The following is a 23668-nucleotide window of genomic DNA, read 5'->3' on the forward strand; positions in this document are numbered from 1 at the left end:
TTAGTTAAATATTTACAACAAACATGTTGAGAGTTATTTGCAAGAAATGTCTAGCTTAAGGATTTATCAACATATTTAGCCGGGATTACTGTATAGTCTGGTAGATAATTAGCTATGAGAGATTTGTGAAATGATATCGATATTATTTTGACTTTTAATTATTAATATCAAAGTTTCAAATTCGTGTAATATTTTACATATTAAAAAATACAGTTTTCGAAAACCTTAATGTTATCAAAAACCTAAATAATAAATATAAATAAAAGAAAATTAATACAAGGTGTTTAACATTTTAAACACCTACTCTAATTTAATTCTATTTTATGTTATTATCCTTTTTTTCAATTTTCATCTTGTGATTTTTTGTTTAATTGATATATTTATCAATACTTTATACCAGCATCGGTTATCGGTATTTTCAAATCATAATATTCCAAAAATGGTACAGAGTATTGAGTTTTAGCAAGAGTACCTTTTTGTTGTAAAATTAAATGATGTTTAAGTTCACTTGAAATATAATATTGAAAGTTATGTCCAATCCTACTTGGTACGAACCGTTCTACACCCTCTATGAGAATCAGACATAAAAACAAATAATAAATTCATTGGATGTATCGGTTTCCAAAACATATTCGTAAAAAATTTCAATACAATGTTCCCGGTAGTTGCGGCAAGATTTTTAAAAAAATTTTCTATCTATCCTAGAAACGGGATCACCTGTTTTTAAAACACCCTGTATGATAGTATATTATTGTCGAGTGTATAATGTTATTTACAAAGTGAAGTTTTCTGCCATGAGCCCTAGCGAGTGGCACAAATTACTGAGTAAATAATAATTCATTATTATCAAGTAGAATACTATTCTTTGACCACGGCTACTAAATATTTTTTGTCAGAAAATTTTGATACATTCTTAGAAATACTATTTCATTCTAACAAATACTCCATACAAAATATCAATGTTCATTTAAACATAGTACATAGTTATCGAAAATTATAATAATTGTATATCTCCATAATTATCAACAGAAGAATCTATGTTTTATTTAAAAAAAAAAATGGGTATCTAATGTTACAAAAAGATGATATTTACGAGGATGTATTGATATCTAGTTAGCCTAGACCAGTTCCTTGCATAAACAAAATATTGTGTTACCATAGCAACCAACAATAACTTATTAGAAGTGTCAGTGTAAAGTTTGACGTCAAAAAAGTAAACCTGAGTTAAGCAATAAATTGAAAGAAAAAAGATGTCCACCGAAATTGTGAAAATCGAAAAATTGGAGTATCGATCCATCATGAAGTACCTGTATTTAAAAGGGTTAAGAGGTAAGCATATTTACGAAAATATGCTTAATACCCTTGGTGATCAATGTCCTTCGTATGCGACCGTGAAAAATTGGACTGCAAGCTTCAATAGAGGTAAATTTTCCATTGAAGATGATGACCGATCGGGAAGACCAGTTTCCGTGTCAGTCCCCGAAAGTATCGATACAGTTCATGACATGATTTTATCAGACCGTGGAATTGGGCCAAGACGGATATCTGAAGCACTGAATATTTCATACGAACGCGTTCATCATATAGTTCACGTTAATTTGGATATGAGAAAAGTTGCAGCAAAATAGATCCCCAAATGTTTGAATGTTGACCAAAAGCGTACAAGGGTAGAAGCATCGCGTTCGATCTGTGCTCGATTTGAAAACGATGTAGACTTCTTAAACCGAATTATGTTATTATGGATGAGACTTGGGTACATTTCTATGATCCAGAAACAAAACAACAATCGATGGAATGGCGACACTCTGGTTCTCCAAGACCTAAGAAGTTTCGTATCCAAAAATCTGCTGGAAAAGTTCTTGTCTCAGTTTTTTGGGATTGCCATGAAGTAATCATGATTGATTTTTTGGATAATGGTAGAACAATGACTGGAGATTACTATTCGACATTACTGACCACTCTACGGGAAAAAAAGAGAAAAGACGCCGAAAGCTATCCAAAGATGTTTTGTTTTTGCAGGAAAACGCCCCTGCCCAAATGGTCAAATTATTAGATGCACTGCAAGATTGTACCGTTTTATTGATTTAAATTGCATTGTTTCTTATTTTTATATTATCTAATAAATGACCAATCAATTTAACATAAATAAAACAACATTAATTTAGAAAATTAAATGTTTATTAAATTTTACAGAAAAGTGAAAATAATGTAAGTAAAAATCAATATTTAGTTGATCCATCTTTAGCCGCTGTCAAAGCTTTAATTCTGCGCGGCATGCTATCAATGCAAGACTGTACTGTCTCCTGTATTTGAGGATGATGATTCCACACGAATAATCTTTTCTAAAAGCTAGGTTTTGTTGCTAATCATATCCTTAGCTACTTCTCTTTTTATTAGCCCTCACACATTTTCAATCGGATTCGTATCGGGACTATTACTCGGCCAATCCAACAGAGGGATATTTTCTACTGCCAAAAAAGCTTTAACAAACCGAGCAGTGTGGCAGGGAGCTCCATCTTGCATGAAAGTGAATAGTTGGAAACCATTCTCTGAGCTGCGGAATCAAGTTTGTAATACTTTGTATTGATCATGTCTCATTATTCCTCTTACGACGTACAGACGTCCAGTACCCTTCCTGCTGATGACTGACCAAATTATCACTTTGGTGGGATGTTTAACTGTTGGAACGACACAGTCAGGATGAAACTTTTCTCCACAACGACGACGCACATACAGAGCTTTATTCTGCAAAATTTCAAATGTGCTTTCGTCACTGAAACAGACCTGTCAAAAATAGAATATATAAAAAAGTATACAAACGTATATGTTTCTTTGCTCTATTTAATTGAAAATGATATGAATGTGTGAATTTTTGATTAAATTTCAATATCTTATCGATCTCCAGGAGTCCACATCTTTGTATTTCCATTGTTTGGCCCACTTCAGACGCTTTGCTTTCATTGCAGCTGTTAACTTCGGCTTCCTGGCGGGGCGATAGGCTTTAAAATCTAGCCTCCTGGAGTTGTGATTTTATCATTTTTGTGGTAACAAATCTGTTTTCTAGACAAATTTTCTTTTTCTTTGAGCGTGGAGTGAAAATTGGTTTTCTACCGCATCTTTTCTTTCTTTTTGGGCTTAATTCCTCTCCTGACTAAATTTTCTTTTTTATGCGTCGTACACTAGCTTCAGAAATCTTCGTGAAATTTCGCGGTTTGTAAATGTTTTCGCATTCACAAGGGCCTTCACTTCAACTTTTTTACGTGGTGAAAGATCTACCCATAATGAAAAAGTCGAATTATTTTTTCAAATACTACAAACAAAATAAACAAATAACTGAATAGTATTAAACTGTTAAACAGACAATCGCAGTCCATAAAGCCACAGAAATACGCCCGTACCTGACGAGATTCTGATCGCGACTAATACAGGTTTGTACTTGTTTACGTTCATGTGCCACATTGTGAACACAGTGTTGACATATGTTAATCTTCCAAATAAAAATTAATAATATTGTAGTTTAAATATACAATTGCTGCATAAAAACTCTTAACAAACATAAAATTATTTAAAAACTACAGTGCGTCTAATAATTTGGCCAGGGACTGTATATACAATGGATTCATTAATCGTCGAGCAAGCAGATGTGTACATTATAAAACGGTCATGGATAAACTACTTTTTTCCTTTCTCATTTTCACGTGACTATGAACACCAATTGGAGTACGATAACAATACCGAACGAATAATAATACCAATTGGCGCAACAGTCCTTGGTCTATCGGACAACGGTTCTTCATTCTTCTAGATGTTTTTTTTCCTCCACCAGTTTCGAGCGCCTAGTTGTTTTAGGTTCTGTTCTACGTTGTCCTGCTATCTTATGCGTGGTCGTGGTAGTCTGCGGCCTTCGTTCGACATGACCAAGTCATCTTTGTCTCGCACTCTTAATCTATGCTACCAGTTTGGACTCTCCATACAGGGCCTAAGTCTCAGCGTTAGTACGGATGCCATGGTCTTGGATTGGGCCATAAATGCTTTTCTCTCTCACGAGTTGAGTCTATGTTCGTCTCTTGCAGTCATTGCCCAGGATTCAAAAGCATACATGACAACTGGCCTTAGTAATGTACAGTAAATCATCTCTTCTGTGCGCCTGCTGAGTAGGCAGGATTTCTGAATCTTTTGGACACTTTAAGACACGCCTTGTATTCAGCTTTCAATCTCTCTTGTATCTCCAGTGAAGTCTCGTTGTTTTCAGTTATGAGAGGGCCAAGGTATTTGAAGTTGTCAACACGCTCGAAGGTGTGGTTATCTACCGTAAGCGCTGCCATGTCTGCGTGGTCTTGGCTGCACGACATGATCATGTACTTCGTTATAGTTTCGTTCACACTGAGACCTGCTCTATTGGAATTTCATTGAGTATCGTAGGCGACCTTCTGTCGGATGTGTAGTTTCCCTTCCGGGTTGGCCTGCAACCTCCACAATATTCTTTCCAATGGTGTATTGAACAGAATATAAGAGAAAGCATATCCTTGCTTCAGAGTTCTTCTGACGTTGAAACGACGTGATCATCTGCCGGCTACATTCACCTTGCAGTTGGTGTTGCATGGGGTCATGACTACCAGTCTTATTAGCTTGTTTGGCACATCAGCTTCTTTTTATGCTGTCGTAAGCTTTCCGGTAGTCTATGAAGATTTGATGCACTTTTATGTTATATTCGTAGCACTTCTCAAGGATACAGCGGATGGCAAGTTCGTAACAATGTAAATCTTGTCCAAATCTAGGACTTCATTATTTGGATTACCAAACAATTGTTCTAATGTATTGTTGAATTTAGATCAATTTTAAATTTACTCTGTTAACGATGCTTTTCTGCCATCAAAAGTGTCAACGACAGGAACAGTGTTAAAAGTGACTGTTTACGTGGAAGCGTCTTAAAAATATATTTAACACGCGGTGTGTCTTGATTATTTGAGTATTAAAATGCATTTTGAAGTTTAATGTCATTCTAAATTCGCCTGTTTTATTATCAAAATAGGCAGTTATACAAAAAACGTTGTATGACATTTGTGTTAAAAGTGATTTTATTTCGTTCGCTAGATTATTCAAGTCGCTCCGCTCATTTCATATACTATTTCGCTCACAAAATAGATCACTTTTAACACTCATATAAAAAATACCTATATTCAATCAATATACGAGTATATATAAACCGTCAGACAGTCTTCAAAAGAAACAATGTAAACAACATCAAACGAATTCCAAGTATATCAAGCGTATATCAAATGTGCCGCACCTTCCCGAATTTTAGAATTCTTCTACAACGGGACAACTTTTTGTTCAATAAACGCCTACGAGGTAAATTCGCAGCAATAAAGTGATAATTTACAGTTGCTTTATTTATTATATCAACAACTTTTTCAGATATTTTGGTTAATGTTTTGGGTATAAAACATGTCAATCCTAGATTCGTACCAAAAGACCTGATTATATTATTCAACAAAAAATGTCGAGTAGACGTCTTAAAAAATATACTTGACAAAGTATCTGAGAATGCTATATTCTTCAAATGCATTATTACTGGTGACAAAACGTGGGTTAAGGAATATGACGCCGAAACTGCCCAGTAATCGAAAATCGAGATGCTCATTGTTTTCTTAGAATAACGTGGTGTGCTTCATCATGCATTTGTTCCTGAGGGTGTAACGGTCAATAAGGAAGTACTACTTGGCGTTTTGAGTAATCTAATTGAAGTAATTCGTTATAAAAGACCATATTTATGGGCGAACAATTCATAGATTTGTGCGCTCATATTTCAATATCATGAATGATTTTTTGTCCAAACCCGAAGAGAAATTTATCGCCCAGCTACCGTATTCATGATATTTGGTTTCCTGTGACTTTTTCTTATTTTCTCAACTCAAAAATAAGCTTCTGGGAGTGCATATATATATATATATATATATATATATATATATATATTCTATAATAAAAATAGCAAAATAGAAATAAATTTTTCAAAATATTCTTTTCTGCCAATATGCCGATTGAATAAATTAATATTAGTAGGAAATTAATATACGCAGAAATATGCTATTCAAACTAAAATATCATATACACTGCGACCCAAAGGATCGATTGTGTCTCCCTCTCTTGCTGCGATACTGGGGAACCCAGTGTTTACAGCTGATCTGTTAATCCCACTCTTTTTAGATGGTCCAAAATTTGGGATGGCTATAGCTTCCAGAGATCTTCGTCTTCTATTTCATATGCTTCCAGGTGCAGTACTCTGGAGTTCCTAAGTGTTTCACACTTCGAGAGAATGTGGATAGAAGTTTTGTCCTCTGAAACAAAATCTGTACATATTATCTGCTGAGTCTAGCGTCTTTAGGTGCTCGGATGGGACTGTTAGTATTCGTAGATTGTTCTTACTTAGGTTGATACATTCATCAGATCTTCTCTGGTTATAGTTGAAGCTGAACCTTCTTGATCCACCATCCTGAGACATGTCCCAGGTTTGGTCATTATTTAGGGACAGTTTTTCTTGGTGATTCCGACTCTGAACATTCTAAGTGATGTTTTTTCTGTCGCGCTTTCCAGTACTAGGTGGAGAAATAGAGATTTGAAATCACTTCTAGTGCAGCTGTTGGGCATGATTTCATGGTTCCGGCTGCAGTTCGGGTCAAATTCCATCACATGGTATAGCATTTTAGGTAAATCTCAATGTATCATCATAAAAATCAGTAACGTAAATTCTTATATTAAGAATCATTTTTTACTTTTTAGTTTGATTAACTAAAAATAACTAAATAACTATAAAGGTCTTTTGTTTTTTCTAAGTATACTCTATTTTTCACCGTTGTTAGACAGATTTACTTTGATAATCGAATACATAAAAGCCCAGTTGTGAATATTTACTTAAATATTCACAAACGAGATATATACTTATCTAAATCACCCTAAAGCTTCTTCATTATACAAACAGTTATTTCAACTTGACGATCGGTAATTTGTTATTCACCCCATTGCGCTTAATCAACAACCCCAAATTGCTTTTTCCCATTTTAATTTATCCCATTACCCATTACTGTTATTATCGATATAATAACCTGAGAAATCACTGAACCGAAAAATGCACCTTTGAACGTTTTGTTTATGGGAAAACCTCCATTCCGCCTATTCGCGTGTTATAGGGGGTAGCCAATAAATGGACAGGTGGTCAAAAGATCCCTCGATTAATGAAAATTACATTTAAACAATTATTTCCTGTCACCTTGTATCACAAAATTATTCTATAAATGTTTTTGCTGTTTTATTTTTTGTTAAAAAAAACTTATTAATTGGTTAATGAAAGTCCAATAAAATTTACAATAAGCAATACATACTAACTGAGCTAACTCAAAAGGCAGCATATAAAATGTGATCGTTCGTCACAGAGTAATAAGTTTAAGTTTGAAAACATGTTTTTATAAACTAATTCATTAATTTACTGAAAACAAAAATATTCAGGTTGAGCATACTGTTGCTGATAGTCTGGTAGTTACTACTGCTACTGAAAAGGTCTCTAATTTTGGTAGTGGTCATTATTTTTAAGATTAATCGGTAATCACCTCAATCTGACCGTCATCTAATCCTCTTAATTGTTGCTTTAAGAATATGAGCTTCTACGCCATACTTTTTTGGTCAGGAGACAGTTCTCTACAATTCAAAAGAATCCAGACGCCAAAGAGAAAGCAAACTTACGTATCAAACCTTACAATTATGTCAATACAGAAAAGCAAAAATTCTTATTGGATTATTTGTGGATAGCTCAATAAAGAGACTCGTTTAGCTGCACTCAAGAAAAACTTCAACTTTACTTGGCTAGAAGTAAGAGAAACTTAAAAAGGGAAGAAATAAAAATTATAAAGCAGGATAGAAACAGATAGAGAGAGACTTGGAGATAAGTACCAACATATACTAAAAAATCCACACCTGTAAGAGTACAGGGTATAAAAATTAAGTAAGTGATGAAGCAGAAGAAAACATATTTACGGAACAGAAATATGAAATGTAGATAATTCATAACAAAGTAAATTAGGTTTTATTTTATTATAATTCATCTTTCATTCATCTTCATGATTCCGCGCTCAAAAAATTCATGGTTCTTATCAGCAAAAAACTGAACCAGTTGCGATGGAAGGTCATCTTCATTTGTGAAAATTTCGAAATGAATTGTAATCAGATGGTACCAGATCAAGGCTGTATGAGGAAAGTGGTATCACTTCCCTGCCAAGCTCCAATAATTTTCCACGAATTGCCAAATTTGAGTGGGGCCTTACATTATCACGGTGGAACACTAAACCTTTGATTGCTTCATCCAGTTTCATTAATTGTTTTCGAACTATGTTACTGTACAGGACCGATTTTTCATCACCAGTGATGATCCTTTTCAAGAAAAGGTCGGTTTCATCTCGTTTAAGGTGCATATTGCAAATGTTTTTTTGTGTTCTTTCTTTCAATTCGTGAGGTACACAAATATCAAGCTTTTTAACTAGCCCAAGACATTGGTGTTGTGTGTGCTACATGTAGCTTCTTTGCAACCTCTGGAACCGGTATATGACGATCCTCTTCAATTATGACTTTGACTTGGTTATCATCAACTTCACTAGGTCTACTAGAACGTTACCCATCTTTGAGAGAAAAATCTCCAGAACGGAATTTTTATAGCTACTCTGACACGTTCGTTTTGTTAAGCAATCACCATAAACTTCAGATATTTCTTTACTTTATGGACATATGTTCGTTTCTAGACCTAATAAAAATCACGCTCTATTTGCTTCTAAAGTTATGTGGATGTGACCAGTATCATGAACAAACTGCAAAGTATAGCATTAACTTAAGTGCTTCAAAAACAAAACAAGGCTCTCTATCAGTAAAAAGCGAAATATATTCCCTGTTTTATCAAAAATGGGGAGTAGACATGAACCCCCTACTAAATATCATCTACAGAAGTAATATTTGATAAAAAATAAAATATGGCTCCACGGCTTCCCACACCTCCAAAAAATTATATAGAAACTGTGGAAATAATCACAAGTAAAACTCTAAGAATAATAATTGTTGTGTTTCAAACAACCCCTAACCTTCTTGGAATAACGCAATTTACATATAGGAACAAGTTATATTTTTCCTAATCAAAACAAAAATGTCGGTTTTTCCTAAACACCAATATCACACAAAAATTTGCATGAATACAGCTCTTCTTGGAAATACCAACACCACACCACATATTAACAATACAAATGTAGGTATATAATTTTACTGAAATATCTTCTATATACACATATAATCTTCCTCCGGATTCTCTCACCTACCTGGATAAGAGTCTCGTAAACACAGCATTGGTTCTGACCAATGAGCTTATTACCGTGGACTGCCCAGAATTGCAAGAAGAAAGATAAAAGAACATCTCCAGTGATGTAAACAAAAACCTAATAACTGTAGAAAAATTACAAAAAACAATACATTTGAAGGACATCAATCTATACGAGGATGGTCCCAGAAGTAACTGACTTGACCTAGATATCGCGCTTGAAAAATACCGCTGTTTTAGATAGTACTTAATCTTTGCAGCATATATTTCATGTTTGAAGACGCCACGTTGTTATGTATTTGTTTGGCAGCCATTAATAGTCAACGTTACACAATGGACGCCACATAAAGGCAGTAATTTCGATCTGTACAGACAGAAGAGCTACGATAAAGCTATAACGGCTGAAAAGGTAAGCTTTAGGCTAGTGCTGGAGTGTAAGAGAATCCTTCAAAATCTGGTGAGCGATGGCTGCAAGATCCAGCTCGTTTGGGTACCCGGTCACTTGGGCAACAATAGCAACGACCAAGCCAACTCACTCGCAAGACTGGGTGAACCCATCGATGGGCCCAGAAAACATTTTTGGTGTGGCCAAAAGCGCTGTCATCACGTCTCTCAACAGCCTTCTCGCAAGGCGGGCTCAGCCGAGATGGATGGAGACACCTGGCATGAGACAACTGAAAGCCCATATAGATGGACACCGTTCGTCTCACCAAACAACTGCTCCCGCGAAATCAGACTATTGACCGGAAATTGCCATCTAAGATGTCACCTTCACACCATGGGAATCATGGATGATCCGGAGTGCCACTGGTGCATGGAGGAGGACGAAACTGCAGACCACGTTATCTGTAAGTGCCCTGCACTCACACGGGCGAGGTTTAAACGCCTAGGCAAAACCCACAACCTGTCTAACGACATCAAAGGGTTCAAGCTAAAGCGCCTGATCGGCTTTTCAAAGGACATCGGACTTTGATAACGTTAAGTGGGGCATGACGGGCCTATATGCTTAACGGCTTCAACGGCCACCCACAAATATGAACTATGAACTACAGTCAACGTTTTCAGTGAATTTGTAAGCATGGAAAAAATCATCATTATGTGATATAATATCTTCATTTGAAAAGCATTAGCCCAACCAATATAGAAACCGAACGAGATTCTACTCAGGGTGAGTAGAGGTGAGTGCTCCTTCGTTATCAAGGGTGAAATTTTGGCTAGCACAGTTTAAACGAGGACTCCAGAAATGTTGAAGAAAATCCACAAAGCGGTACTGGATGATTGTTGACTGAAAGTGGGCTAGCTAGCAGACATAGTAGGCATTTCAAAATGTGCAGTACATCGCATATTAACTGAAAATTTGGACATGAGAAAACTGTGCGCAAGATGGGCGCCGCGTTTGTTCACAATGGAACAAAAACAGCGTTTCTATCGAGCGTTTGGCAATGTTTCACAGATATAAAACCGAATTTTTGCGTCGTTTCATAACAATGGATGAAATGTGGGTCCATCACACCCGATACAAAAGAACAATCAAAATAATGACTTGAAAAAGTGGCTTGGTGGTCAAAGATTTTCCAACAATGCAGAGGTGATGTCGGCAGTTAATGGCTATTTTGAGGAGCTTGGCGATTCTTATTATAAAAAGAGTATCGAACTTATTAAACACCGCTGGGAAAAGAAGCTAAAAGAAGATTATGTTGAAAAATAAATATATTTTTTTCCAAAATTTTTGTGTTTTCTTTATTGGGCCAGGTTCTTCTGGTATACTGATAGTTGCTGAATGGTACAAGTAAATTAATATGTACATGTAGCAGAATAGAAATATGAAGTTGTTAAGTGTAATGACCCTTAGCCATTGAAGCACCTAAAAATACTCTAATCGATTTCTGTAATTTGTCATCCATGGTATAACTGCCAAAACAGTGTCAAATCAACACAATCTTTAGATATATGTAAAGAACTCATTTAATTCTTTTTAAATAAATAAGTAAGCTTTAATTGAGTATTAGAGACCCGAATAGTTCATAAAAACAGATAAATAATTTGACAATAGAACTTGGGAATATTATTTAAAACATATATACACAAATTTGTTGTTAATATATAGATTTGATAATAATTTTTTGACAAATCATTTTTTTTTCAATAAGAATAGATTTGCAACAAATTTATTATATGTCTCAATAATTTATTTTTTCCATTTTTGATTATCTTATATGAGAGAACTTGACCGAATTAAGCGATTTCTAAAATATACATAATCAGTTCAAATTAATGGTATTGCTATGCTATTTTGCATCAAATCTTCTATCTAACAAGTTCTTGATATTAATATTTAGAGGTCGTGTAGGGGTATGTTTATTTTCCATTCAAATAAAAACTTAAAGCAAGTAAATGCTCCACTAGAAATGAAATTATTTTCATTAATTTCGAGGTTCCTAATTCCAAAAAAATATCACCGAAAAAAGTGTGTCACTAGAGTTAGCAGAGCAATATGAGCAAACAGAATAATTAAGCAGAAAATTAATTGCAATATTACGGAATTTTCCGCTGTGATAGTTTTTGAGAAATTGCCTGGCTAAATGAATCTTTATTAGAGAAGATATAACAATTTTAAACCATCATAATTGTTAAGTCCTTTATCCAGTGAAAAATCAGTTTAAAAAAATTCTAATTATCTAACACTTTGAAAAATATCTCAATTAGTAATTTCCAGAAATGGTACTTTTTTCATATCACTAAAGTTAGCAGAGCAACGTGAGCAGACAGAAAAAGTAATAATGCTAATTAAATGTTAATTAAGTACTATCTACGAAATTTTCCTCTGTAATAGTTTTTGAGAAATTGGCTTTTCTGCTAACTTTAGAAAAAAGTTAGCAGATCAATGCAAGTTAAATGTGCAAAATCAATAGATAATTGAAGTAGAATACTTCCATAATGAAATGCTCCATTTTTCAATGATAGAAAAATAATATTTCCTATTGTTTAACGTCACGATAGAATGAATTTTTGAGTTTTCTCAGAAGAACATTATGATAGGTGTGGCCTGTATAATCAAATACTCGACTAATGCTAATTAAATGCTGCGGAAAATTTAATTTTTCGGACGTCACGAAAAAAATAACTTTTTCCCAGTTTTCTCAGCAAAACACTATCATTGGTGAAGAATTATAGACTCGTGTAGCCTTGTTAGTGCCTGTATAATTACATTATCGACTAATTCTGAAAAAATGATGCGGGAAAAAATAATTTTTAGAAGACATGACGAGAAAAATTACTTTTATCGAGTTCACTTCAAACGTCACGGGTCAGCTGACCGACACCAACTGAGTCTGGGAAGAATTTCTTTTCTTCTCAGTTACGAGTGTATTTAGTTGTAGATTTCTTATTAATTTAGTCTTTTTTTAATCAATGTTATCATTTTTTACGCAGTTAAAGGATTAAAGAAATATTTTGCTTTCAATTAAAATCTTTATTAAAATTATTTCGAATCTGAATGAAGTTTTTTCATTATTTGTTTTGAGAATTGACTTACCCAGTTTTGTTAACAATATCCAAGTGATTTCTGCCTATAATCTATCATTTAAGTTTCTTAATTAAACAACTCAATTTCATTTTAGAAGGGCTTGGGTGGGGTATGGCATAAAAAATGTTAGGACACACTTGGTTAATCAAAGTATAATTTCCAAAAATTCATGTTTGTATTTCGATCAAAACAACAAGACGTCAGAAAAAATTTCCCTTCTACATAAAATATAAAATAATTGACTAGTTCTTTTTTGATTAATTAATATAGTCAAATAGAAAAAAAATGCAATTTTGAGTAAAATAAGAATTTCAATATGTTCAAAATTTTTAAACAAACTGTTGAATTCATTTATATGACATATCTCAATAAGCAACAGTTATGAAACAGCCTAAAAATTAAGTGAACATACAAATATTTATAAAATGTAATATATTAATACTTCAAGGAAAACTTATGATAATCAATTAAAATAAAAACTGGGGTTTCCACAATCTCAAAAAGTTATTTCATGATATTGAGGAAGTAAATGTATGAAACTAATTAATTACACACCATTTAAAAAAAATTCTAAGTAAAAATTTTGTTTCTCATATTTCTTGAAGCGATACATATTTTTTGATACCCCCAAACTCTACACTTTTAGCCTTCACAATCTATTTTCTTAAAAAATGTAAGATATGTCATGACTTATCCATTGATTAGAATATTCAAATGGCTAACAATTACACTATATTATATTATTGGAGGCAATTGACAATTTTGCTTTTGAACAAACTGTTCAAAGTATCTCTATCAAATTTTATGTGGAATATAAAATTGCTCTAGCATCTCAAACCTCGAGACACTAAAGAAAATTATTATGGATAATCCTAGAAACACTAATAAAGATACATTGTTTGGGTATTTTGGATATGAAGGTTATGAAAAAAACTGATACATAAGCATTGTTCAAAACTGTTATATGACAGTTAAACAAAAAATGTGAAAAATTTACCTTTCACTGCATGCATCATGAGTTTTGCTGCTGATTGTGAAGCAATATGAAGAACATTTGGGGTATGACAATTTTGACCAGCTCACAGTTCATGTTCATAGTTTTTTTAACAAAAACAACTCATATGATCATGCTTGCTTGAAAAACACAAAGTGCTAGCATAAGTATATAGTATATAAATGGGGTTATTTGGAAAAGGTTAAAATATATAGTTATGGAAAATAAATAATATTTTATATCACATCTTAATAAAGTTTAGCATAATATACATTCTTCATTAAGTTTTGGTGCATTATTTTGGAAAATATTTTAGGTACTTTTCTTTTTATAGATAATATAGAATAATTCCCAAACTAATTAACTGAAAGTAAGGAACATTAAACTCGTAGATTGAAATAATAATAAATAGAAATTACAAAATTTGTTAGAACCAAATACACTACAAATAAATATAGCCATTCAAATTGAAATGAATTTTTTTTAAAATGTCTGAATCAGGGAAAGTCCAACATTATAATTTATTTCTTAATATACTTCATATAAAAAACTTAATAAAATGCAAAATTATTTCATAATTTTTATTTACCAGAACATAGAATATACTCAATTTGAAAAGTTGCTATGGGTGAGGTACACTGTTTAAATAAATATCTTATTAAAATAATCTCAATTTAAATAAACAAATAAAAGGCTTAAAAGCAAAGATTTCATCATCTTCCTTAATATAATACAAATAAAATAAACATAGTCATTATGAGTTGCTACTAAATTTATCAATTGTGTTTCCAATATTTTATTTTATACATACCACAATAAAGAGATAATGAATGCATTATTTATTATACATATACAATGTATAGTAATCATGATATACAGTTGTTTTTCAACAGATTAATAACCTTATATAAAAAGGTAAATGATCAATTTGCCTTTAAATAGTTCAATTCAATCAGAAACTTAAGTATATGAAATAATTAAGTCTATCTAGAATTTAACTGTACCACCTGTTGATTGTATGAAATATGGAATTACTTATTGTTTCCAAATATTTGATTCTTTGATTGTATTCGATGGGGAGTTGTGCATTATGATTCAATGCGATTTTTAATCAATATAATAGACCTAGATTTTTATGTCAAAAATATAACAGATCAGTCCTCCCCCTATCAATGGAATAGTTATTAACTATATAATTTAAATCAAAATACTGATAGACATCCTATATTTAATGTATAACGCAAAATCCAAAATACTAAAGTTTGAGCCATGTATATACAAAATCAACAATTTCAAAATATTGGCACTTATTATTTTTACGCTACTTACCTAAAATGGCCTGTATCGCTAAATCTGCTGCGAACGAATCCATTATTTGAACTTTAGCACTAATACACAATCATTGTCAACAATTTTCAAAATAACAACCACCTGTTTCACATTTGTATTGAATTTTCACAAAGTTTTGAACTTTTCATACTGCTCTTTCACACGTTTTTTGACAGTTCTACTTATCTGTTTCACGGAACTCAAATTCCCCAGTTACATTTGACATTTTCATACAACGCAATTTACTTGGAGGCCGATAAATTTTTTACAATCGGTCTTTTCTATAGTTGGTCACATGACTTCATCTACTGAGTATAAAAATAATGAGTCATATTTAAAAAACTAATAAAAATATTGAGCTTTACTATTTTGTTTTCGAATAAATTAACTGTAAAAGTTCTATTAGATCAAAGCAGTTTGAAGTAACTAACACAATGGTTATTTCTCAATATTATTTCATGCTTGGATAGTAGTAATGAGACTTCATTGAATAAGTTCTATTCCAAAAATAATTGGAAAGTATAATATTGGGTTAATCTATATCTAATATTTAGATTTGTTAATAATAAAATTAGGATCTTATCTATAATAAATATTGTAGATATAATACGTCTAGATACTAGATAAAAATTGATAATATAAATAAAATTATGTTTATCTATTTATTTTCATAATAGGTAGGTATTCATTGATAAAATTTCAATATATACTAGTGATTGTTCTTTTGAATATCCTATAGCTGTTGCAACTACATTTAGATCACGACGCATGTGCAGTAATTTTTCTGACACTTCATTCACTAAAAGTAAATTTATTGATTAGTAAGGTAAGGTTACCTTTAAACATAACTAAGCCGACTGTCAAAAATACTTTCCATTGATTGGTTTATATTCGGTCACATGATACGCAGCTTTAAAATGAACAAACTATAGGAAGGACTGACGATTGACCTAGTGCCAGCTGTTTACAATTTACGAGAATGTGATTATAGAATGGCCGCTAGTTCTTGCCTAATTTTTGAAAAAGTCGTTGTAGAAGGGTAAATTATAAATTAAACTAATTGGACTTGATATTTCGAGCTAATCATGCATCATGTAAATTGAAACATTGCTGTTTATGATATACATTTATTGGAATAACAAATAAATATTCTGATTTCTTAGATTATACAAATCAAAAATAGCCCAGCATTTTTCATGTAAGTATTTTCACTCAGTTGTTAGGCTGCGTATACAAGTAATTACTTTATCAGATTACATATTTTCATCATTATTAATGTGTAGGAGTGGTATTTTAGGTTATGTAGAAGTTTCAGTTTAATTATTGTTTTATTAGTAGGTATTCCAATGAATTGTTTTCATTCTAATTAAATATTAGTGGTTTGAATATTCTTAATTAATAACTTTTGTTTATTGCATATTTCTTTATTGTTTACTTGAAAGGTATATTATTATTTATACTCAACAAATGAGATAGTCTATAAAAAATAGGGCTAGTGAATGATTTAATTATTATAAATACTATTCTATCAATTGAACTAGTTACATTTATTGAATTTTATTATAACCCCAAATAGGTTTTAAAAAAATAATGCACATAGGGAAATTTTCTAAGATGACTGTACTAGTAATTAACTTTGGTGAAAATAGTTTAATGGAATATTGAGAAACCAGAGCTGGGAGTAACAAAAACTGAATCGTTATGAAAATTGTCATAAAACTGATAATTGTAATATAAACATAGTTATTTTAAGTGTAAGTGAACTAATATGCAACCAGTAAGAGGTTATTTGGAAAAATTTAAAATAATTAAAAATTGTTCACAACAAATTTGAAAATCCATGGATTTATATGATTAGTACATGAAAATATTTTTATGTATCTTATTTCAATGTTTACATAATATTGTTTTCATTGATTAAACCATTAACATTCAAAGGAATTCATTCTAGATTATATCTCTTTGTAGTTAACTCCAAATACACAAATAAAAAATCCTTTAGATTGACTAACTGATATAAATAAATGTTTTATTTTTCAATTTTTAGGTTACATTAAAATTTTAAAACTGATATAAAATGGAGGAAGTTCCCATAACTTTATCAAAAAAGGAAAGAAATTTCCCAACATTGGACCTCAGTCAATCCGATTTGAATACATCTGATCAACCAGTTTTAATAGTACAGTCTCCAAAAACACCAACACTGTCAAAAAAATTAAAAGCTGTTAGTCTTGATTCTGAACCGACACCACAATCATCAAATTTAGAAATATCCCGTGATGTATTTTCTATGCCTAACACCCCCAAAAGACAAATAAAACCAAAATTATCTTGCGATTTTGAAGATAGTCCTCAAAAGTCAACACTAGCTCCAGTTTTGAATTCCAATTTGAAGAAATTTGCTTCAAACAATAGTATTTCAGGTAAGTTGTCTATTTAATAATACTAATTATAAGGAGTATTTTTATACAATAACTCTGTTATATATTTAAACATATTTTTAACAACATATTCAATCAGGTGTATGTATGTATGTATGAATATTTGTTTATAGTTGCCTCTTTTTGTACCCATGTTATTTGTTAACAATCAGATGTTTACATGGTATAATTGTGAAATTTGTTGTAGAACATAGAAATGTTAATGTAAAATCTTTAATTAATTTAATCACAATCTTCCAAGATAGATTTCAATAAATTATAATAAACTTCAATAAGATAAGGAGGAAAAGCCTGGGATTTGATCTAGTAGAAAAGCTTTGCTTCAGAGCTTGTCTCACCCATAGGATTCTCTAATATTGAAGAGCCTCTATGGGCGAGGCAGACAAATGGGACTATAAAGGGACCAACCAGGCAATTAGGATGGAAAAAAATACTCCGTTTTTAGTAACAAGTCTTATGACGCTTGAATTTTAAAATTTATCAGCTAAAGTCACACATTTCTACAATACTCTACTAACTTGGAATAATAATCCAATGGAACGGTTGAGTTTATTATAATTTTCCAAGGCATTCAGAATTTATGGAGTATTGAGGAAAAGTCGAGAGAAAATGACGGCAAGAAACGTGCAGCAAGGAATCTTTACTCAGAAAATGGATGGGAGAATAAAGAGAAGAAGTCCAAAAACTAGAAATTGAAGCAAAGAACATAGATATAATGAAAGTTGATAAAATAATGAAATGGATAATGAATAAAAGTAAAAATAAGAGAAACAAATGGAAGGATACAATGAGTAAATTACAAAAGAAATGTTGGAATACAAAATAGACATATTGGCACTCCGAGAAATACGATGGAAGTTAAAAGGATAAGTAAATATAGAAAAATATACCATATTTTGAAATAAATGCTTGAAGGCACATTAGAAAAAAATGTAAGAGAGGCGGGTAAAAGAGAATTGAAAATAAATTAGAAAAAGACAAAAGAAATTGATAGAAAGAAATTCACAAATAAGAAACAGTAAAGATAAATGACCTCATCTTCAAAGTAGTCAACACCTTTAAGTACTTAGGAACAATGATAAACAACAAAAATGACACAAAGAATGAGACAAGACAAAAAATTCATGCGGGATATAGAGCATATAATAAGTACAAAATTATAATGTAGAGAAAGAGAATAAGCCGAGAAACCAAACAAATAGTCTACAAGACTGTGATAAAACAAGTAGTTACTTATGCGGTTGGAAACTATTAGACTAACCAATATTGACAAAGAACAACTAAGTATATATGAGAGGAGAATAATTAGGAAAATTCATGGACCCGTGAAAGATGGAAATAATGAGTATAGAGGACTTGTGAACTATGAAATTGAGAATATGTTAGAAAATGAGGATATAGTAAATACAATTAAAGCAAAAAGAATACAATGATACGGACACATTACAAGAATGGGAAAACGGCAGGGTATAAGGAAAATTACAGAATGGAGACCAAACGAGAAAGATATGCAAGATATGCAAAATCTGGGAGTACACAACTGGAACAAACAGATGCAGGACAGATAGAAATGGAGAACAATAGTCAATGCTTCAAAAACATGTGATCAGCTGTAATTAATTAGTGATAAAATGTGGGCTGACCACCACCCTTAAAATGTTTTTCAATACTGTATAAATATTGTTAATTGTATTCATTTTGACTGTAGTACAATGAACAATTAAAGGTGTCTCATTGCCTAACTCATGAAAAAGCCCTCTTTCAAAGTTGCAAGCAAAATTCATGTCTTTCTTTAGTTGTCTTTGGTAGTATATACAGTGTGACTCATTTAAATTGAAAACATGAATTTAGAGAAGTTAGAATCACTAAAATTTATAATTGTCAAACAGTAACATAATTTCCATGTTAACCAAGATTTTGATGGAAATACAGGAGGGTGTAATAGAATGTGCATATTTAAAAAATAGATCCAAAAATAAATTTAACTAACCTTGAAAAGAAATTATTGGCAACATTCTTCTGTAATGCTGATGTAATTGCTACCATTTCAACACATATATTCTTCTTGAGCTGATCGATGTTTCTTTGATTATTACTGTAGACTTTGGGTTAAAAGTAAAAAGTCAAGAGGAGTTAAATCTGGATTACAAGGGGGCCATGGGTATCACCTCTTTTTGAAATCAGTCTGCCTGAGAATAGATGTTTCAAAATCACCATGGAGTCATTTAGCAAATGACTGGTAGCTCCGTCTCGAAAAAACCAAGTCGTTGAATTCACTATTCGCACTCTAGTTCTGAAGCCAACAAACTTCCAATATCAGAACAAGCATTTGTTATTAACAGTGACGTTTTATCTCCCTATGCAATGGTTTTTAGTGCTTGATTTCGATATTCTTACTATTCCAATAACCACAATTATGTTAATTTACTAACTCCTCATAAGAAAAAATGATATTGTCAAAATCTGAAAATCAATTAAGCATTTTCTTAGCAAATACGAAGCTTTCTCTGAAGTAAATTCATTCAATTATTGTGTTAATTTCAGCTTGTATGGATGCAGTTGAAAATCAAAGTTGAAGCTTGCGTTAACTGTAAGACAGACAAACTCTTGCGAGTAGTCAATCGTGGATTTTATCGTACAGACTGCATAACACTCTCATTATTGTCTTCGCTCCTAGATGTTTTATAATGATCTTTTGTTTGTGGTTTAAACTTTGAATAAGTCACTTCAAAACACTTTACCATATTTTAAATACATAGCACTTGGAGCTTCATTAATTTGCCATAGTCCATAATCTACTACTATTACCACTGGTACTACGGCCCTCAAATAGCCTTGGTCTATTCCACCACATTCCTCCAGTATCACGGTCAAAGCTCGATCAATGTCATTAGCGTAGGCCAGGTACTGCACTGTTCTGTTGAGCAGAGTTCCTCCTCTCATAGAGGAATAGTCCATATTCAGAACAGTTTAATCGCCTAGTAACAATGTACGGACGACAGTTTTAGTAAATTGCTCCTACGCAGAATACATGACGCTTTCTGTTGAAGTGACTAAAACTCCATGAGTGTGTCTACCCAATGGTAGCAAGATTCCCGTAAGTACGCTCCTACTCCACCAAAAAAAGCACCATGCACGTATGTATAATGCATGTATAAGGTGTCATTATTTCGTCCACTGTGTGTAACATTAAATATAATTCAGTTCTTTTATCAAACTTGGAGTTTCCCTGTTTCGCGTATGGACAATTATACGTGTCGGAAAACCGTCATCTTTGTTTATTTACAAAACAAAAAATATAATTTATCAGAAAGCTCTAAATTCATTAACAGACTGTATCATAACTGTGTGTGTTTTTCAATATCAAATTAAAACCTTATAAATAGCTGGTGTTTCAGGAAAACTCTGTTCTGTAAGTAAGCAACATCATGTGTAATTAATCGAAAATAATAAAACTTCATTCATACCGTTTTAAATTCATTTTATACAAAAGCTTAGGTCTTCTATTTATCGATTGAGGCAGTACGAAATCTGCCGGGTCAGCTAGTCTCTAATAATTTTCTTTTTTGACTACAAACAAGTATTCTACTTCTGAAAATTTAAACCATTTAAAATGTCAAAAAAATAGATTTTATTATTTAATATTTAAAAACAGTTTTTCCAAATTTATAAATAACTTTGAATTTCCAATATTAATGAGTGACACTGTATTTTTACATCATTTATTATTTATAAGTATATAAAATATTCTGAGAACAAGTAAATCCACGTATCTCTAGGTTGTTTTCAGTTTAATCCTTTTTAGGATCTCAAACCCTCAAAACATTGCCCGAAGTAATGACTCTACAAGATTTTTCTGACGGACCTACATCAGCACCAGTAAAATTAAAAGCAAAAGGTCTGTTGGAACGACGAGGCTCAAACGCGAGCCTTACTATCGATTTGGGTTCCAACTCTAGCATTCCTGACGTAAAGCCAGCTGCTTTTAATCGATTGAATACAGCTAAAAGTGTATCTAACCTGACTTTATCAACATTTGATTCAGACCAAATCTGCAGTTGTTTGAAGAAGTGCGAGGCTCAAGCCAAATGTATTGCCAATGATAGGAGAAAGTCACAAGAAGCGTGTGGAAATTGTACTATTTATGAATCTGTTCCAAGTATTATGAGTAGTTGTGAGGTAAGTAATATCTCAATTCATTATCAATTTTTGTTTTAATTACTTTATGCAACAGACAGACCAACGACAAATGAGTTGAAATTTCTGGAACAGTTGGTTATATTCGTATTGAACACTCCATTTACACTACCACTATCTTATCGCAAACTACCTCAGTCTCTGAAGATGACAACTTGGTTATCGAAACGGTCGAGTGTTATAGTAAGTGTTGGTATAGAGGTAGAGTGAACAGTGTGTTAATGACAAATGAGTTGTTTAAATCAGTTTAATGAAAATTATTAGTAGGTTAGGAATCGTAAAGAAAGTTCACAAATTATCTTGAATTTGTCTTTAATCGTTTTTGTTTTGTGTAACTATATAGTGCATACTTTCGAGAAGTTAAGGCTTCTTCTTAAAAGATTCGATGTGGAATTCTTATTGATTTAGAGTAATTGGTATTCACCTCATGTACTCCTAACTAGGGGTGGGCAAAATAATCGATTAATCGAAAAATAATCGATTAATCGGGTGATCGATTAATCGATATATATTTTTAAAAATAATCGGTAATCGATTGATCGAAAATAATCAAATAATCGACAAATATCAATTAATCGGAAAATATAAAAATATCGATTAATCAAAAAAATCGAATATTCGGAAATAATCGGTTAATCGAAAATAATCGATTAATCGGAAAAATGCAAGCCTAAATCTAAGACTAAAGAGTTTATTTTGAAACAAGCGCACTCGAGGAAATTATGAGACAATTTGACATGCACGAGAGGGCATTTTGGCAGACTATTTCCTGAGAAAAATTTAATTTAAAATAAACTTAATTCTGTGTTTAAAATTTGTTATTCTTTAAATTATACCGTAGTTGACGATCATCATATTGGCATTGAATTGGTATCTACGGTAACTTATTGACAACAGTTTTGTTCGTGAAAAAATATTTCAAAATGAGTTTACGTTATGTGACAAATCACTCGAACCGTGCTGAGGCAGTTACTCAGCTTGCCAAGGTTGGGGTTTCAGAAAATCAAATTATGAAGGTTACCGGACACTCAAATCAGGCCTCGATAAAGAGTTACCTCCAAGTAAATAGTGAACACCACGAGGAAATTGTACAAAAAATGCGAAATGACAGTAGCGAAGTAACAATAAGAAGTGGTGGAAGCAGCATAGAAGCACCATCGTCGGCCTCCAGTAAAGTTGTATATTCTAATTGCATTTTCAATAATTGTTCCTTTTCTTAAAATATAAAATTAAAACCAAATGATGTTTATTAATCCTAGACGAAAATTTGGCACTAGTGCAAATTATCGATAATTTGCACTAGTGCAGTATTATCGCTGAAATTTGATCGTTGCTAGGTAAACATAAAATATTACAGCTTTTTGGTTGGCTTAAATTTTTCGAAGGAAATAGTCACTTTTAATTAATACTATACAAAAGAGATTGTTGTGTAAGGTGGAGCTTGTGGACAACATCCTGTGAGAATTTGGTTTTATAAAATACCATGTTTCTTGCCTATTTTCATTCTCAATAATGCATAATGGTTTTGGTACAGTTTAATTGAATTTAAAAGAGAGTTTTTAAGTGGCTTTATTACAAAGTAAAAGACTGAAATAGTTATTTGTATGCTTAGGCCGCGAAATACCTTTTTACCGAAATACCGAAAGAACAGTTATCGCCGAGACCGCTTGCGACCGAGGCAAGATAATCTTGAAGTCATTAAAAAGTTTCTCGGCTATGGCATACATGCTATTATTCGTACAATCGTTAAAATAATCAATTTAACGATTAAAAAATTTATTTTCTGAATAATTATTTCAACATAATTCAAAATCAGAATCTTACTTCCAAAT

At 32.1% G+C, this 23668-nt stretch overlaps 2 protein-coding genes across 2 annotated transcripts in view; one reads left to right on the forward strand and one right to left on the reverse strand.

Annotated features, from left to right (window-relative positions):
- LOC130447250 (myelin regulatory factor-like protein) overlaps positions 1-15471 on the reverse strand; it is a 107115-nt gene extending 91644 nt beyond the window's left edge. The window contains exon 1 of the mRNA XM_056783960.1: positions 15199-15471. Within this exon, the coding sequence (XP_056639938.1) occupies positions 15199-15241 (43 nt within the window). The 5' untranslated portion in view covers positions 15242-15471. The remainder of the gene's footprint in view (positions 1-15198) is intronic.
- A 633-nt stretch (positions 15472-16104) lies between these two features.
- Positions 16105-23668, forward strand: part of LOC130447253 (uncharacterized) — a 39303-nt gene continuing 31739 nt past the window's right edge. The window contains exons 1-3 of the mRNA XM_056783964.1: positions 16105-16396; positions 17246-17621; positions 21445-21818. Of these exons, the coding sequence (XP_056639942.1) occupies positions 17276-17621; positions 21445-21818 (720 nt within the window). The 5' untranslated portion in view covers positions 16105-16396; positions 17246-17275. The remainder of the gene's footprint in view (positions 16397-17245; positions 17622-21444; positions 21819-23668) is intronic.

The sequence above is a fragment of the Diorhabda sublineata genome, chromosome 8 (assembly GCF_026230105.1).
Source record: "Diorhabda sublineata isolate icDioSubl1.1 chromosome 8, icDioSubl1.1, whole genome shotgun sequence".
Taxonomy (NCBI): Eukaryota; Metazoa; Arthropoda; class Insecta; order Coleoptera; family Chrysomelidae; genus Diorhabda; species Diorhabda sublineata.